Source organism: Thamnophis elegans, chromosome Z, assembly GCF_009769535.1.
Source record: "Thamnophis elegans isolate rThaEle1 chromosome Z, rThaEle1.pri, whole genome shotgun sequence".
Lineage (NCBI taxonomy): Eukaryota > Metazoa > Chordata > Lepidosauria > Squamata > Colubridae > Thamnophis > Thamnophis elegans.
The window spans coordinates 117,693,375-117,710,255 of NC_045558.1; the positions used below are offsets into that span (position 1 = coordinate 117,693,375).

The following is a 16,881-nucleotide window of genomic DNA, read 5'->3' on the forward strand; positions in this document are numbered from 1 at the left end:
CATGAAATAGCAACTTTTCTGAAGGAAAGAACCCCAAAAAGGAAAGCTCTCTCAGTCTGCTCCCCCTTCCACAAAGGTATCATTATTTCACAACTTCCCTATCATTCTTATAGAAAGATTAATTAAAGGCCGCCGATCTTATGAGCAATGAGAATTATTTCTTAGAAATGTTATAAAAGTCTATCTAGGCTGCTGGGAATGGCATTCCTGGATAGTATTGTATCAGTGCCAAACAGTCTTGTATAATTCCAACTTTCTGAGCATTGCGGGAAAGAAATACACTCCCATCTGCCTCTTAGTTATTGTGACTTAATAATGGAAATATAACACTCCAAATGCATCGCCCCAAATGATGGGAACGGCCCTCCTGTAGTCCAGAAGGAGCCCCATATTCAGTTCTGGTTGACACAAGGAGTTTGAAGTGGGTCTATTTAAAGGGGAGAGCTTTGGGGCATTACTGGTAGTCCTTGACTTACAACAGTTCGTTTAGTGACTGTTCAGTTACAATGGCACTGACTTCAGACCCCTTTTCACATTTAAGACCCTTGCAGCATCCCCATGGTCACGTGATCAAAACTCAGAAGCTTGGCATCAGTGGTGGGATTCAAAGTATTTCACTACTGGTTCTGTGGGTGTGGCTTGGTGAGTGTGGCATGCTTGGTGGGCGTGGCAGGGAAAGGATACTGTAAAATCCCCATTTCCTCCCAATCAACTGGGACTCGGGAGGCAGAGAATAGATGGGGGCGGGGCCAGTCAGAGGTGGCATTTGCCGGTTTTCCGAACTACTCAAAATTTCTGCTACCGGTTCTCCAGAATCGGTCAGAACCTGCTGAATACCACCTCTGCTTGGCATCTGATTCATATTTGTGGCGGTTGAAGTGTCCCAGGGTCATGTGATCCCCTTTTGCAAACTTCTGACAAGCAAAGTCAATGGGGAAGCCATTGTTTAGTTTTAACAACTGCAGCGATTCGCTTAACAACTATGGCAAGAAAGGTCATAAAACAAGGCAAAGCTCACTTAGCAACTGACTCAATTAGCAACAGGAATTTTGAGTTCAGTTGTGATCCTCAGTCAAGAACTACCTGGATCCCAGAACAGCTGATAGTTGGGGTCTCTTTGAAGTATCTATATGAAATATTTATGCCATACTAGTATACGTGTGTGCGCGCGCACATCCACATTGATTTCTGGTAACTCTCTGAATAAGTTTCTCAGTTTTTCTTGGCAAGATTTTGGAAATGGTTTGCCCTTGCCTTCTTCCTAGGGCTGAGAAAGAATGGCTGGCCTATGGTCTCCCAGCTGATCACCCTATTCCAGTGCCAGATTTAGATGAAAAGAGGCCCTAGGTTATTCCACTTATGAGGCCCTTTCACCTCCCATTTTTAAGTTTGTAAATTACATGAGAGACAATAAATCATTACTGTGATATATATATATCAATATATATAGTTGGCCTCCCGACGGAGGGCGGCTCTGCTCTGCGGCAAAGGCAGCGAGGCCAGCCACCTCCCCTGCTGCGCTCAGCTGCCCGGCTCGGCCCCCTCGCCCTCACCTGCCTGGCCACGCTGGGCTCCGCGTCGATGGGGCGGCTACTAGGAGCGGCCGCGCCTCTTGCCCGACCGCCGGTGCCGGGAACGTGGGCGGGCTCCCCAACTGCTGCGGCGCTGGAATGATCTTAACCAATACATTTTTATGTTTGTTTATTAGTCATATGCGTAGAATTTCTCCTTATTTTTGGTTCAGTGTTTTAGTGTTCACTGTTTTTAGAATAGTGTAATTTTAATTTTGCTAACAATTTGAATGTAGGTCCCTCTTGAACTTGAGGCCCTAGGCTGAAGCCTAGTTAGCCTATAGGAAAATCCAGCCCTGCCCTATTCACATTCTCCTGGTTTCAAGCCTGGTGCCTTAACCACTATTCCAAGCTAGCTGGATCGAGTTTTAATAGGTGGCTAAGCCTATTCCTCTAGCCACTTGTAAAAACCTGCTTCTTCCTCAGGCCCCACCTCTCATCATAATTGGTTGATGCTTTCCCACTAGCTGCCAATAGAAGGGGAGAAAAACAAAACTGGAGGAATTCACCAATCTGTGTCCTTAATATATCGTCTCCACCAACGATCACCAACTGGTGATCCGTGAACCACTGGTGGTCCGTGAGAAAATTTTGGTGGTCAACAGAAAAATTATTTGCATTTTTTATATTGCACTAAATCAGGGGTCCTCAAACTACCTCTGGGGTGGATACGTGCAATGAACACTTGTGTTGCTGCAGAGAGTCTCCCCCTTCAGGTTTTTTTTTGTAGGGGACAGAAATTCCGACTTGGGGTCTGCTTCAGCCTCCTGGTGTGGGTCTTTGGGCGAAGACTAGAGGGAAGTGCCGCTGATGGTAGAGAGTCAGAGGCCTTGTTGCAGTGGAAGCGCATCATGGCCTGGAAGTGGCTGACCATCTCAGCCACTGAGCCTCCAGGTGCTGATACCTGGCCTTGCACTCCCACAGGTCTTCCCTCTGCTTGGAAAGCCTATGCTCGTAGTCCTCAGTGAGGTGCTTCTGCTGAGCCTCCTTTTCGGTCAGATCCAATTTGAACTGAGCCAGCTGTTTTGCCAACTCTTTCTGGTGATGGCTGCTTAGCTCCAACAACTGCTACGTGTTGGGGCCCTAAGGAGCCCGGGTGGGGAGGGAAGGAGTGGCTGGGAGGGGAGGGATGAGTAGAAGTTGGGGAAGCACCCCTTGACACCATGCCCATCCAATCACATGACCACCTAGCCACGCCCACCCAGCCGGTCATTAGGCAGATTATATTAGTGGTCCGCAGGATTTAAAATTATGAATTTAATGGTCCCTGACGTCCGAAAAGTTGGTGACCCGTGCTTTACACTGTAAACAAGGACAGCACCATTTGCTGACCTCATGCCAGTAGCAAAATAGGTCTATCCCTAAGGGGCCAGTCCTGATTAATTTCCTTGATCTTTCCCGCTCATGTGCAGCTGAGAATAATAAATAAACTTTAGGAAGAACTGCATTTTCTCTTTCTATTTTGAGCATCACACGCACAGAAACATACACACTTTTCCTTTTACAGATTTATGTATACTTGTTGTATACAGAACTAACCCTTTGCTAATTCCTAGGAAATATCAATCACAGCCATGAAATTATTCCAGGCCTTTGTTATTCTGTTTCTATTACATGCAGCTTGCGTATGTTTATTAGCGTAGCTATGTGATATTTCTTAAGAAAATGTAAACTCTTTATTAATTTGAAGAAAATGCATGGCATGAATTGGCTCCGCATATAAAGACATTCTTTATCTGGCAAACACATTTCTTTCTTTTTTTTATTAAAAAATTTTTAATTTTTAATTTAAAACAAGTACAACATCTTTCTTTACATGCTATAGAAAGTGTGTCAGTCGGTCACAAATAAACTTTCGTGCATCTCCTCCACAGTCAACAAACATAACTCATGTTAACTCGAGCATTTTAACTCAAATATGCACACATATCACCATCATCATATATCCATTTTCATTTGACTGTAATTATTATTTAAAAATATTAATAAAAATAATAATCTTAAACAATACATGCCCACACCAGTGGGAAAAGAGAAAATTAAAAAAAAAGAAAAAAAAGACAAAAAGAACAAAAGACAAGGCAGGGAAGAAAAAACAAAACAAAAAACAAAAACAAAAACAAAAAAAAGAACACAAGTATATATTATATATATAAAAAAGTATATCAGCTGGTTACAACATGTTTTGGTGCATCTCTTCCATTAATTCATATTAATTCAAATATTTTAACTCAAATGTTTACCATATTAACATCATTATACCTCCACTTTTAGTTGACTACAGTTATTTAAACATCCTTCATCCTTAACTATGCCAAAGAATTAATCCATAACACCTGCTGACATTTCATTTACTTGTTTGTAAAATCCTCTATTAACATCAAATCCTCATATCCTGTTTTAGCTGAACATCCATAATATTTAATACCAAAAATTCCATCTTCCATGCAGTATAGTTTATTATCATTCTCCCTTCTTTATGTAGTTATATCATATATCATAACATTTTCCCCATATTAATTAACATTTAACTGTATATATTTTATTTTATTTTTTAATAGTGATAATTATTGTGATTAATAACCTTTGTATATAATCCAAAAATATTTCCAACCTTCCTTTCTCATATCCAATTATTATTTATCATATCAACTCCACATTATATACATTACTATCAATATCAATTATTATTCAGCTATATCTATTACAAATAAGAGTAATTAGATTTAGCTAATTTTCAATTGTATTCTTCAATCTATCAGCCTATGTCTCTCCAATAGCAAAACTTCCTTAGTCCTATTGCCATTCTTAAAACAAGTTCCCCAAACGTTTTTATAAGCAAGTCCAAACAAAAATATCTTCACACCTTTTTGCTTAGGGTGCCTCTGGTGTAATAACGTTGTCCTTGGCTTGTTCCACTCAATTTGTCTTTGATTTTCAAGGGTGGTATCGAAAATTCTGCAAATAATGTTTCATAAAGTATAGATTCTTTAATGCTTCTAATTCCTCCTGCAATCTGTCTTTTGAGATAAATTTTCTGTATGGCTGCCCCCCTTTCAAGCGTTGCATCTCTTTTTCTTTCTGCCTCCGAAGTAGACCAGACGCCCGATGTGTCAGCAAGTTGAGAGACTTCCTTTCTGACATTCTTCATTTGAATTTCAGGAGCACTCAAACATTCAACGTTCTCACTCTTTCCTTCATATTTTAATGTTAAAAACAACAGATAGTCCAGTTTTTTTTTCAGATTTTTCATATGTATCAAACAACTTTTGAAAAGTGGAAAAAATCATTTGAAACGAATCACTTGAAGCAAGTATAGATGCCATGATGTGACGCAGAAGATATTTGCAAGTAAGGACACGCTGGGAGCTATGCAATCTTATCTGATCTTAAACCAACACAGCCAAGCAGTAAAAGTGTCAAGTTATAAGAAGCCAAATTATAGTAAATTGGTTTACAGCCCACTTAAGGAGAGCCTGAGGGAGTGTTGAAGTAAAGTAAACTTTCCTTTATCCACGTAAACAGCATTCAAAACATTTAAGAAGTAGGGTAACCACCAGCCATAAATCCATTTAAAAAAAAACCAATTCGCCGCTAGATTCTTCTGTTCTTTGGTTTCAATTAGCTTAGATTTTAATGCGGACCATCTCTCTTTGAGTAATAAAATCAGCTTACCAGTTGAAATCACTTCTACCATTCTTTAAAAATACAGTACAGCCTGCAGATAGGATTATACTGCCAATTATGAGGAAAATAACTAATTTTCCATTATTGTTTCTGAGAATCCTGCAATTTTGAGGATTGTTGCCTTCATCTCCTCCTCAAGCCAGGCCTAAAAGCTAAAAAGTGGGAGCCTGCAAAATCACCAGGGAGAGGGTGTGTTACATAAGGTAGAGGCAGCCACTTCTGTGTTCCCACCATATTACAGAATTTCAGGGAAGGGAGCAAAGCGTGCTTATCTGTTGTGGAATACATGTTAGAATCAATGGTGGGCTTCCCTTACTTTTGCTACTGGTTCGCAAATGTGAGCGCCCTCGCATGTGTAGAAGGTCGCGCATTACCTCAGGGTGGGTGGGCGGAGCCTCCAGCAGCTGCTGCTACCGGTTCACCCAAACCGTAAGAGCCAGCAAAATACCATATATTTTGTATTGCAACATTGCATTTTTTTATTGCAACAACTACAGAATTATTCAGCCAGTAGATGGCAATGTTTAGTTTGCATCTATGGTTATAATCTATGGTTCCTTTTGTTCTGAGTAGAGTTTTCTGTCCAAATGATTGTAGTTCGGTTATAAATATTAAGAACACACAGAACAGGAATAATGGGAGTTCTTAGGAGCTTGGTAGCTGTTCAGATGAGAAAAATCTGCCTGGGAAAGGTAATCTCTAGTCATCCAGATCCATGTAGGGTTTTAAAATCAAATTGCCATGGTGGATCCGTTTATGTCATATTCTGTACTACATTAAAGTGGTGTAGACATTTCCATCCAGCCAACAGTGGATCTAAATGGTATTTTGTACTTTGAGATTGCCCAGCAAAGTGTCATAATAAACAAAGGGAATAATATTTATTTCAATATGGTTACGTAGGAGAGATTATTATGTGCACAAAGATGGAATGATTTGACACCACTTATTATGGAGGAAAGGGACGCAGTGGCTCAGTGGCTAGGATGCTGAGCTTGTTGATTAGAAAGGTCGGCAGTTCAGTGGTTCGAATGCCTAGCGCTGTGTAACAGAGTGAGCTCCTATTATTTGTTCTAGCTTCTGCCAACCTAGCAATTCAAAAGCAGGTAAAAAATGCAAGTAGAAAAATAGGAATCACTTTTGGTGGGAGGGTAACAGCATTCCGTGTGCCTTCAGGCCATTTAGTTATGCTGGCCATATGACCATGGAGGTGTCTTTGGACAGCGCTGGCTTTTTGGCTTAGAAATGGAGATAAGCACTGCCCCTTAGAGTCGGGAACAACTAGCACATATGTGCGAAAGAAACCTTTACCTTTACCTATTATGGAGGTTGATGAAGTTGATAGATTTTTCTGAAATGGATAAATTGACTTCTTTGACTAGAGAAAAATCATGACCAACATTTATTGGTGACTGGAAGCCTGTTATGGGCTTTTTCCATAAAAATGAAAAATGAAATTTATGATTTGGATGATTAGGTAGGATACGTTATAGAAAGAAGATTAAGATGATGTAATTTTAGAGCTTAAACCAGTGGTAGTCAACCTGGTCCCTACTGCCCACTAGTGGCGTTCCAGCTTCCATGGTGGGTGGTAGGGGTTTGCTGTAACTCTGCTTTATAAATTTTATAAAGTAAAGTTACTTCCCTACTTTATAAATTACCATTTACTGTGGAACCGGTGGGTGGTTAGAAAATTTTACTACTAACAGAGATACAAAAGTGGGCGGTAGGTATAAAAAGGTTGACTACTCCTGGATTAAACCATATTTTTACTTATAACTGCTGTGATGAATATCTGAAGCCACTTCATTGTTTCTTCTTTCTTTCAGAAAGAAGAATGCGGCCACGCGAGCGATTGTGGGTGCACCTCGCTTCACCCACATAACACCTATCCTCCGCGAGCTGCACTGGCTACCTGTCGATCTCCGGATACGCTTCAAGGTGCTACTTGTCACCCATAAAGCCCTTCATGGTAGTGGATCTGGGTACTTGAGAGACCGCCTACTGCCAATTACCTCCACGCGACCGATTAGATCCCATAGACTAGGCCTCCTCCGAGTCCCATCTGCCGGTCAATGCCGACTGGCAACTACGTGGAGGAGAGCCTTCTCGGTGGCAGCTCCGACCCTATGGAACGATCTCCCCGTGGAGATTCGTACCCTCACCACCCTCCAGACTTTCCGCACAGCCCTTAAAATCTGGCTATCTCGTCAGGCCTGGGGCTAAAGACTGTAACCCACCCGAATGGTATGAATGTTGGGCTTTTAATTATGTATTGTTTTACGTGTTAAATGTTTGTCCCCCCCCCCCCTCTTCGAGTTGTAAGCCGCCCTGAGTCCCCCCAGGGAAAAGGGCGGCATATAAATAAACTTTCATAACTCATAACTCATTTCTCAGGATCTCAAAGTTAGCTTCAAGTGGGGACACAATCTAAGGATCAGTGGCACTAAATGACCAACAACTTGAGATCCACAAGTCGATTCTGACCTACCTACCACTGTCTTCAGCAACTGGCTTGTCCAGGTGCAGCCATGGTGGCACAGTGGTTACAATGCAGAGGTGGGTTGCTCATGGTTCGGCCCAGTTCGGCTGAACCGGTAGTGGTATTTTGGCCTGGGTTGCAGAACTGGCAGCGACCCAGGCTGCCCACTCTCCCAAACCGGTTCTCTGCTTGCCGCTGCAGTTGCCACCATGTTGCTTAGTAGTGCATGCCCGTGCTCAGTTCACTGCAAATTTTTCTGCTCATGCAAAGTGTGCGCGAAGCGAACCATAGTAAAACCAGGAGCAGCCCGCCTCTGTTACAATGCCATATTGCAGGCTGACTCTGCTCACTGTCGATCCTGACTGGCTCAAGGTTGACTCAGACTTTCATCATTCCGAGGTCAGTAAAACGAGGACTCAGATTGCCGGAGGCAATCTACTGACATTGTAAACTGCTTAGGTAGGGCTGTAAAGCCTTATGGAATGGTATATGAGTCTAAGTGCTAAATGCTACTGCTTTTGCTTCCCAGAGTTTGCAGCAGGATTTGTGCTCTGCTAAACCTCTGGATGTTCAGGAACTGAGCCAGGGGTCTTTGGCATCTGAAGCATGAGATCTGTTTCTGCAGAATAAGGGCTGGGGGAGAATTTCACAGAGACAGAGTATGGTTGCACCTACAGCTGACAACAGCTTGAGTCCAGAGTCAAGAGACACACATATTTAGAAAGATTAATAGAATCACAGGACAGGTTAGAAAAGTTAAGAGAGCAGTTCCAGGATGCTGAAGCAATCATAGCCTTTCCATCATTTCCCTCCCCTTTCTTCCCTCCCCCCTCCTGGCCATCATTTTCTTGTATTCCCTAAGTTACATCACCCTTTCCTGTCGGTAGCTTGAAAGCAGCTGCAGAATGATAATATTTAGACTTTGGCATCCATTCCTCGTGACCCCATGTTAGGAGCAGTAGGAGCAAGAGGCACCCCGTGACTCACCCTTGGGGAACCTGGTGAGTGTGTGTGGGGAAATGGAAGTGGGCGGAGAGTTGTAGGCAAGGCAAAAGTCAAGGGGAAGGTCGTTTACCTCCGTTGTAGAGCATGTGTGTATATATATTGGTGAGTTTGCTGATTTGGAGCAAAACTTGGCACAAGACAGAGCAAGAAGGAAGACACTCTCCTTATTCCGATTATTCCCATTGATTGGGTGACTGGAAGATCAGATCCCATCCCAATAACAACCTTCAGAAGTTCTGGACTGCATTTCTTTGTGAATTCTGGACATAATTCCTGGGTGAGACCAATAAGGGCAGGAATCCAGAATTCTCTATAGTCTTTCCTCAAAACAATAGAATCCAGTGACTGGCAAAACTCGAACCTTGAGTTCCTCCTTGAATTTCTTCTGAGGGCAAGACTATCTCTGCCATCCCAGAACTACATTTTGCCTGGATCCGCCATCCTTGAGTGATGCTGTCCGTTTCAGTTCTTCTCCAACGCAGCGGTTATTTCCTGCTTCCCATTAACCTGCTCTTCTGGGCTGTGTTGGTCCCCAGGACTGTGGCCTCCCCAGTGCCAGATTCCAACCCTCTGTACCAGTTTGATGGGCAAGTCCGGCTTCGCCATCTCTACACGGCCAATGAACGGACCCAGCTCCACCTGGAGATCTTCTCAGATGGGACGGTGCGTGGCGCCAAATACCAGAACGCCTTCAGTGAGTATTTGGGAAATTAATCACTCTGGATTCCTCCAAATGAGTTTTTCAAGAGCTCTATGTGGAATTGGAGCACAGTCAGCTGGGTTCTGTGGGGAAGGATTGGGTAATAGATCATGAAAAATGGTTTTTCAGAAAGAGGACATTTCAGAACACGTAGCTTCTTAACACATGTGTTATCTGTAAAACAAATGTTAACTTTGTCCTCCGCTGCAGATGGTCACATTAAACTTTCAGAGTATATAACAAGTAGTAGAAACAGGAACCGTAGAAGGTGTTCTGGTGGCCGCCCACAGATTATATTATACTCTACAGATGTTACACATCAAGACTGAAAAGGATCTGAAGAGGTTGATGGCTATTAGGGTTATAAACAATCTAAAGAGTTCTCATTTTTCACAAGTAATTTTCATTCTTTTCCCCACCAATCTGCAGGTTTGATGGAAATCAAAGCAGTGAAGTTGGGGATCATTCGTATATTAGCTACGAAAACTTCTAGATTTCTTTGCATGGATTCTGAAGGACATCTATATGGCTCAGTAAGTATAATTATCTGGGTTATTCTCTGTGTCGAGAGCAATGTTTCTCAATCTTGGGAGTTTTTGGATGTGTGGACTTCCTCCCAGAATTATCCAGCCAGCCTACAGGTTGGAGAATTCTGGGAATTGAAGTCCACACATCTGGGAATTTCTAAAGAATAAACATTGGTTTAAAGTGAAGGATCAATGTAGTAAAATAAAGCTATACATTGAAAGATCCATCTGTCTGATTATGAGTTCATCCATTTCCAAAATATGCATTTTTGGGGATCATCTCACACATTACATGGCAAAAATTTTAAGTCTGCCGTTCAGAACACTCAAGCACCGGTTACCGGCAAAGGTGTTTTCTAGAAATAGCCGAGTTGTTTTCTTTCACAAATTAAATTTGCACCCTCAAAATCATACACACCAAGAATAATATGTGATAGTACTTCATTAAAATCAGAAGCAAACTGTTCTTGCAGACTGGAACCATTTTAATGTTCTTGATGCTGAGGGAACTTAATAGATTGGTGAATATATTCTGAAATCATAATAAAAAGCCTACCTTTCTAGGGACAAACTAAAATGTGGTGACATCCATTAAGAAGCTGTCTGTCTTCTTTTTAAAGTCATAGCAGCCTTTATGTTTGCAGTTCCTTACATTCATTTATTCATTCAGTTTGCATAGCTGCCTATTCTGAAACTGGTGACTCTGGATGGTGATTCATAAAAGCAATTAAAACAGTTGAAACACAATATAAAAAAGAAATTAAGTAGAAATAAAAACTGAGACATACAGTAATACTATGTCATATATATATAATAATCAGAAAAAGGGGGTCCTTCATATACTCATATGTGTATGTTATAGGTAGTGTCTCGAATTACAACTACAACAGAGATCAGAATTTCAGTTGTTAAGCAAGGTATTTGTTAAGCAAGCCACACTCAATTTTATTACATTTTTTTCACATGGTTGTTGAGGGAATCACTGCATTAAATGAACCATGTGGTTATTAAGCAAACCTGGCTTCCCTCCCCATTGACTTTGCTTGCCAGAAGCCAGCTGGGAAAGTCGCAAATGTTGACTCCAGGATCCTGCCTGCAACCATCAGAAATGCACACTGGTTGCCAAGTGATGTAAGTTCAAGGGATAGTTGTAAGTCAGTTCTGAGTGTCATTGCAATTTTGAATGGTCACTCAATGAGTGGTTGTAAGTTGAGGACTATCTGCATCTATATATAAAATAAAACTCTCATTCTGTAACCCTTAATTGGATGAAATGATACATTATGCAGTAAAACTTTTTCAACCAAGTTATCTGAAATGGGCTATCTTCTAGAATGCGTCCCAGATTAGAACTCGTATGAAACTGAAATTTGGAAAAATAACATTTTAAGATCTAAAAATTGCCATGAAGCATTTTATGACATCAAACAAAATGTCATAAAACTTTTCCTGTGTTGATGTTTGACTGTTCTGCAGTTCAGCACGGGCCCCTTTGAAAGGAGGTGAAACACTGAATATCCCCCTAGATTTTTAAGAACTTTTCAAATATATTATTATAAGGTCTGTCATTGCTGAAGATATTGAGGGTTAGAATTTATCTCTGAAACAATAACCCAGCAGGTCATGGGTTTTTTAGCATGCTACTAACTAGAGCTAGGTAAAAAACACTCATAATAACGGGAGTGTGTTTTTGAGTTAAACGTTTAATTACCGGGCCAGTGAAACAGAAATACTTTGTGAAGGGAGAAAAACTATTTGAATAAATATTTATTATTTTGAATCATTGTGTTTATGAAAACGAAGGGGATAAAACAGGTTGCAAATTGCAATCTGAACTTTTTTGACTTCTGAAATTTGAATTTGTATGCTGCAACAAATTGACTGCAGTGCATAGAAATAGAAACTTTTGGCAGATACTCAGGATATAAATGTTGCAAATAAACAAATGGTAAAGATGTTAACACTGCAGAGTTCAAGCCAACTTCCCAGCCTAAGTGGGGAAACTGCACTCATATAACGCTACATTCACTTATATTGATATAATCCCTGAGCAATGAAAATAGCATTTCTTTAGCTGGAATCAATTTGTATTTTGGTGTCGCTTGAATGCCTAGCTTAGGAACAGCAATGTATATAGGGCTGAATTACAGCAGTTTGTTTAAGGACTGTTCATAGTTACAACGGGACTGAAAAACGTGACTTATGACTGTTTTTCAAAGTTATGTCCTTTGCAGCATCCCTATGGTTCACATGATCAAAATTCAGATGCTTGGCAACTGGTTCATCTTTATGACCATTGCTGTGTCCCAAGGTCATGTGATCAGTTTTTGTCACCTTCTGACAAGCAAAGTAAATGGGGAAGCCAAATTCACTTAAGTTACTAACTTACCAACTGCAGTGATGCATGTAACAATGGTGGCAAGAAAGTTCGTAAAACGGGGCAAAATTCACCTAAAATATGTCCCACTTAAGAACAGAAATTTTGGGCTCAATAGTGATCATAAGTCGAGGACTACGTATACCTGTGGATTATATGACCTTGAATTTCTCCGAGTTAATTCTGTAGGCGAAAATTGTGCACAGCCAGGTTTGACTAGATGCCTCGAGAAAGTTCTTGGTGATAAGAATTGTCTGACACTGGAAAAGATTACCTATGGAAATTATTGTCTTAGCTTAAAATGCAACAGTAGGAAGTACCTGGGTAACTGAAGCTACAAGACATCATATAACAGAGGTGATGGCAGAAGATTGGATAAATTTTTCCCTTCAAGCGTACCAATTTGGTACGATCCCATTCTCAATCTGATTCTATTCTCAATTTGCACAGATAATTGTTGTGCAATCCCTTGGCAATAGGTTGTCCTAGAGCAGGGATGTCAAACTGGTGGCCCGCGGGCCGGATGCATCATGTGCAGGCCACACCCATCCTGGCTCTGCAAAGGCAAAAAACGTCACGATATGTCATGACATGTCACATTACCTGATCAAGTTTGACATCTGTGTCCTAGAGTTAAGCCCATAATAGAGCCTGCAATTACCATCATATATAATGACAGTCATAAAGCAGTTCACTGTGTGTGACTGGACCTGATTTGATGTCCCTTTTTGCAGCAGTTGTTAAGCAAACCCTGTTTGCTCTGGGCCAGTTTTTGCTGAACACCCTACATAAATGCAGGCTAGTTGCCAAGTACCCAATTGCAATCATGTGACAGGTACATTTGGAACGGGGTCAAAAGTCCCATTTTTAGAGTCCGTTGTAATGTCAAATGGTTGCTGATATCCGAAATCTGTGATGTAGCAATTGCTGCTTGATTGTATTTTTTTTTAATGTGACACAAGAGAATTTAATACATACTGTAGGAAGCAATTATAGGAGCCAGATAACAATAAACTAACTTCAAGCCTAGCCTCATCAGAGATAAATGAAAGTTCTTTTTGTTTCTTTATTCTTGGCTGTCTGTTAAGGCTCTGCATTCTTGAAGACCTAATAATCCAAGCGATCTCTTCCCTTTGCAGCTGTCCTACTCAGAACAGGACTGTAACTTCCGCGAGATGGTTCTTCGAGATGGCTATAACGTGTACTATTCAGAGGCCTACAATCTTCCCGTGAGCCTCAGCATGATGGAGAATTTGTCCCAGAACCGTCAGCTGCCCCCTTTCTCCCAGTTCTTACCTTTAGTAAACAAGGTTCCCCTTGAACCCATGATTATGGACTACGAATACATTCAACAGGTACATGACATAGAGTCGGCTGATCCCTTCAACATAATGGGTCAAAATCAGGACTTGAGAAGCCCAAGTTTTGCCTTCAGATAGAGCAGGACCAGCTCAAACATCTCTATTTTACTGCATTAATATGAAGAGTAAACATGAGGAAGACAGATCAGGGCAAAGGAGCAGAATGATGAGAGGGATGGATGCGATTGCTTTGTGAGATTCCCAAATCCCAAGACAGACACAGAATTCCTGTTCTGTCTGAATCACTTCAGCTTCACAGTTTCCCATTGTTAATCTTGCTGGCTTAAAAAAAGAAAAATTCCAAGGGTTTTATTTCTATTTATCCAACTATTTAAGTAACTTATATATTATATGAGATTTATTTATTGAAGTAAGCTAGATAAGGAAGCAGGAAGGGAAGGCGTAATGTGAAAATCTTTTGTGCAGAGATATTTATATATTGTTATTTATATGCAACCATTTATGTGTGTATATTTTCTGCCTGCATATTTATTTCCCTTTCTGGCGAGGACCAGCCAACTGAATTTTAAATATGAATTGCAGATATGATCATGATTTTATGCCTGATATCTATTTATCCTTCCCTTCTGTATTTTTTTGAGTATTGTTTCTGCAAAAATCAATTCATGAGCCATAGCAATGGATGCAAAAGAGGTTGTGGGGCTGCATGTAAAGACAAGGCAGGCCTTCCATCTGCCATCTTGACTCTTTTGATCCCCCAAAGACTCCCTCACAATGCGGTTTATGAATCAAGAGGCCGAAATCCCCATTCAGCCCCATTTTTATTTGCCTTTTTTAAAAAAGCTTGTATTGTGCCTGTAAGCGATCGGACCACTTAAAAGAGAGAACTCTAATAAGAAAAACAAAGGAGCATATGCATTGATTATTAATGTTTATTTATTTATAAGCTATATTGCATTGTCATTAAAAGAATGTGCCTCTGCTTTGTGTGTTTCAAAAGCAGATGTGTCTGGTCAAACATGTTGCCCTATTGACAATTCACTGACACAAATCTGTAAATTGTTGTATTCTCTTTCTGTTTCTACAATTTTTTTTAAATAATACCTGTTTCCTTGTGCTATTAATTGTGACCATCGTTTAACCATCAGTGAGCTGAAGTGTGAATGGTGTATTTTTAATGTGAACACAAATAAAAGTCTTTTTTAAAAAAAAAGAAAGAAAAAGAATTAATTAATTGATGGCAAATAAGCTAATTCTTAGAAATGTTTTCATTGGGCAAACAGGAATTAGTGAGAAAAAAGAGGGTGTTTGCAGGGAGGGCAAAAAAGTCAGTCCGTTCCAATGGTGCAAGAGAATCCTCAACTCTTTTGGTGTTTCAGGTATGTTCAAAAGGGGCGGGGCTTCCATCATATCCACCATTTTGACACCGCTCTTCACTCCAGTGGATACCCCTCCCAGGCAGGGTTCCTACTACTTTGGAGTTACTCAGAAGTCATCAGTCAGAATTCAATTCCATCAACTCAATACTGCTTCCAATGGCTCTTGTACAAGATATGACATCTAAGGTCCAAAGGCCATCATTCCACCGCAGAGTTTGATCCTCCTCCAACTCATTGTAGTTTCAGAATCCTTATGTCTGGTGTAAGCCTTGTGGGTGCTGCTTTCACCAAATTGCTTCCTACCAGCCTCCACGAAAGGCCCCCATTATTCCCAGTTCACTTTAGTCTTTCATTTCTTTATCTGCTGGATTTCCATCCATTCAGAAGTTTAAGATGACATGCACAGTTCTCCCTCTTCTCCTTTCCGTCCACAACAACCTTGAGAATGGCTCAAAGTCACCCACTGAAGGGCTGGGGCTGGACTTGAAGCTGGATCTCTCAGCTCCTAATCCAGTGCCTAATGCTAGTTCTCTCTGGGTGGGGGTGGGGCATCTTTCCAAACCAAGACTGAGGGTTGTGGCCCACCAGCGGCCAGCAGAGCCGGCAGCAGATTCGGACAGTGAGGAGGTTGGGGAGGAACATGGGCCAGTCCTGGAGTCTGGAGAAAGCTCTGATGAGGGCTCTGTGTCGGAGGCAGAGAGGGGGCCAGAGCCCTAAGCCATTTATCAGCTGCCTTCAGAGTCAGACATCAGTGAAGCAGACAAACAGCTGGAGCCTGCTTGTTCTCAGTGTAGACATACACAGTTGCCAGATGAAGGCACAGCTAAAGAACAGGGGCCAACTCGGGAATATGGCCACAGGTGGACAATGAATGGCCCCTCCCAGAGGAAATAAAAGAGAAGCGAAAGGGGAGTGGAGTTTGCAGGAGACAAGTGGTTCGCTTAATTGGTTTGTGACTCTCCGAGACTCCTTGCCAGGTTTTGCAGATATTGGCCTGTCAGATCGCCAAGCCAGATAAGGTTTATGACTGTACATCTTCCCTCGAAAGACTGTGCTGGATGTGAATGAGCAGAATTCACAATAAATTAATAAAAGCGGTTTTTGTCGGGACAAGGAGTTTGCTTCAGGCTCTTGGGAAGCCTGGGTCAGAACACTGAGCTTAGAACAGCCACCATTTATATTGTCTGTATAGGGCCAAGGAATATTTTCTGCAGATAGAAATGAGGCTAGAAGCTGTTGCAAAATACTAGCATTTAATAAATCTTAATCCCAAAACTCATGTGGTACAGAAAGCTGGCATCTGCCAAGGGAAATATCCTGGAGCCATATTAGACAAAGAGCCAATTCCTGTTGCCAATGGATCAAAGGTTGGTTGGTTTCCCCAAAATAAACTGACGGGAATTCCCAAGAAAGTGAAAGTGATCAGAATCGGGAAGCAAAATGCAGGATCCAACTGCATTCCTTTGGGTACTAAGGGGGAAGGTGCCCCGGAGAAGAACTGTGGTAGTGTTGGCCTGTAAAATGGGCAACTTTTTAGCCATCGGTGATTGGACAACATCCTGACTGGAGCACCATCCAAAAGAGCATTGTGGTCTTTTCTAAAACACCCCTTAGTATAACTATGGTAGCTACAAAAGCATTGACTGGATGGCACAGGTTTTCTTTCCTTCCTTCCTTCCTTCCTTCTTTCTTTCCTTCCTTCCTTCCTTCCTTCCTTCCTTCCTTCCTTCCTTTGCAAGTAAGAGTGAAGCACACATCCAGACAGGGGCAATTGCAGGGAGAGGGTGGTCAAAAAAGTCAAGATGGCTGCTATGATTGTGCATTAAAAAGA

General features: G+C 41.4%; 1 protein-coding gene across 1 annotated transcript; it reads left to right on the top strand.

Moving 5' to 3' along the window:
* The first annotated feature begins 8,864 nt into the window (after positions 1 to 8,864).
* On the top strand, positions 8,865 to 14,850 carry FGF21 (fibroblast growth factor 21). The gene is made up of 3 exons (XM_032237403.1): positions 8,865 to 9,439; positions 9,875 to 9,978; positions 13,489 to 14,850. Exons 1-3 carry the CDS (start codon positions 9,196 to 9,198, stop codon positions 13,786 to 13,788), a joined length of 648 nt encoding a protein of 215 aa, XP_032093294.1. The 5' UTR covers positions 8,865 to 9,195; the 3' UTR covers positions 13,789 to 14,850.
* Positions 14,851 to 16,881: the final 2,031 nt, after the last annotated feature.

Excerpts from the sequence above, each read along its gene's own strand:
- FGF21 (XM_032237403.1), top strand. The coding sequence starts at position 9,196 with ATGCTGTCCGTTTCAGTTCTTCTCCAACGCAGCGGTTATTTCCTGCTT. Across the intron at positions 9,440-9,874 it reads CAAATACCAGAACGCCTTCA|GTTTGATGGAAATCAAAGCA; the intron begins GTGAGTATTTGG and ends ACCAATCTGCAG. Across the intron at positions 9,979-13,488 it reads AAGGACATCTATATGGCTCA|CTGTCCTACTCAGAACAGGA; the intron begins GTAAGTATAATT and ends TTCCCTTTGCAG.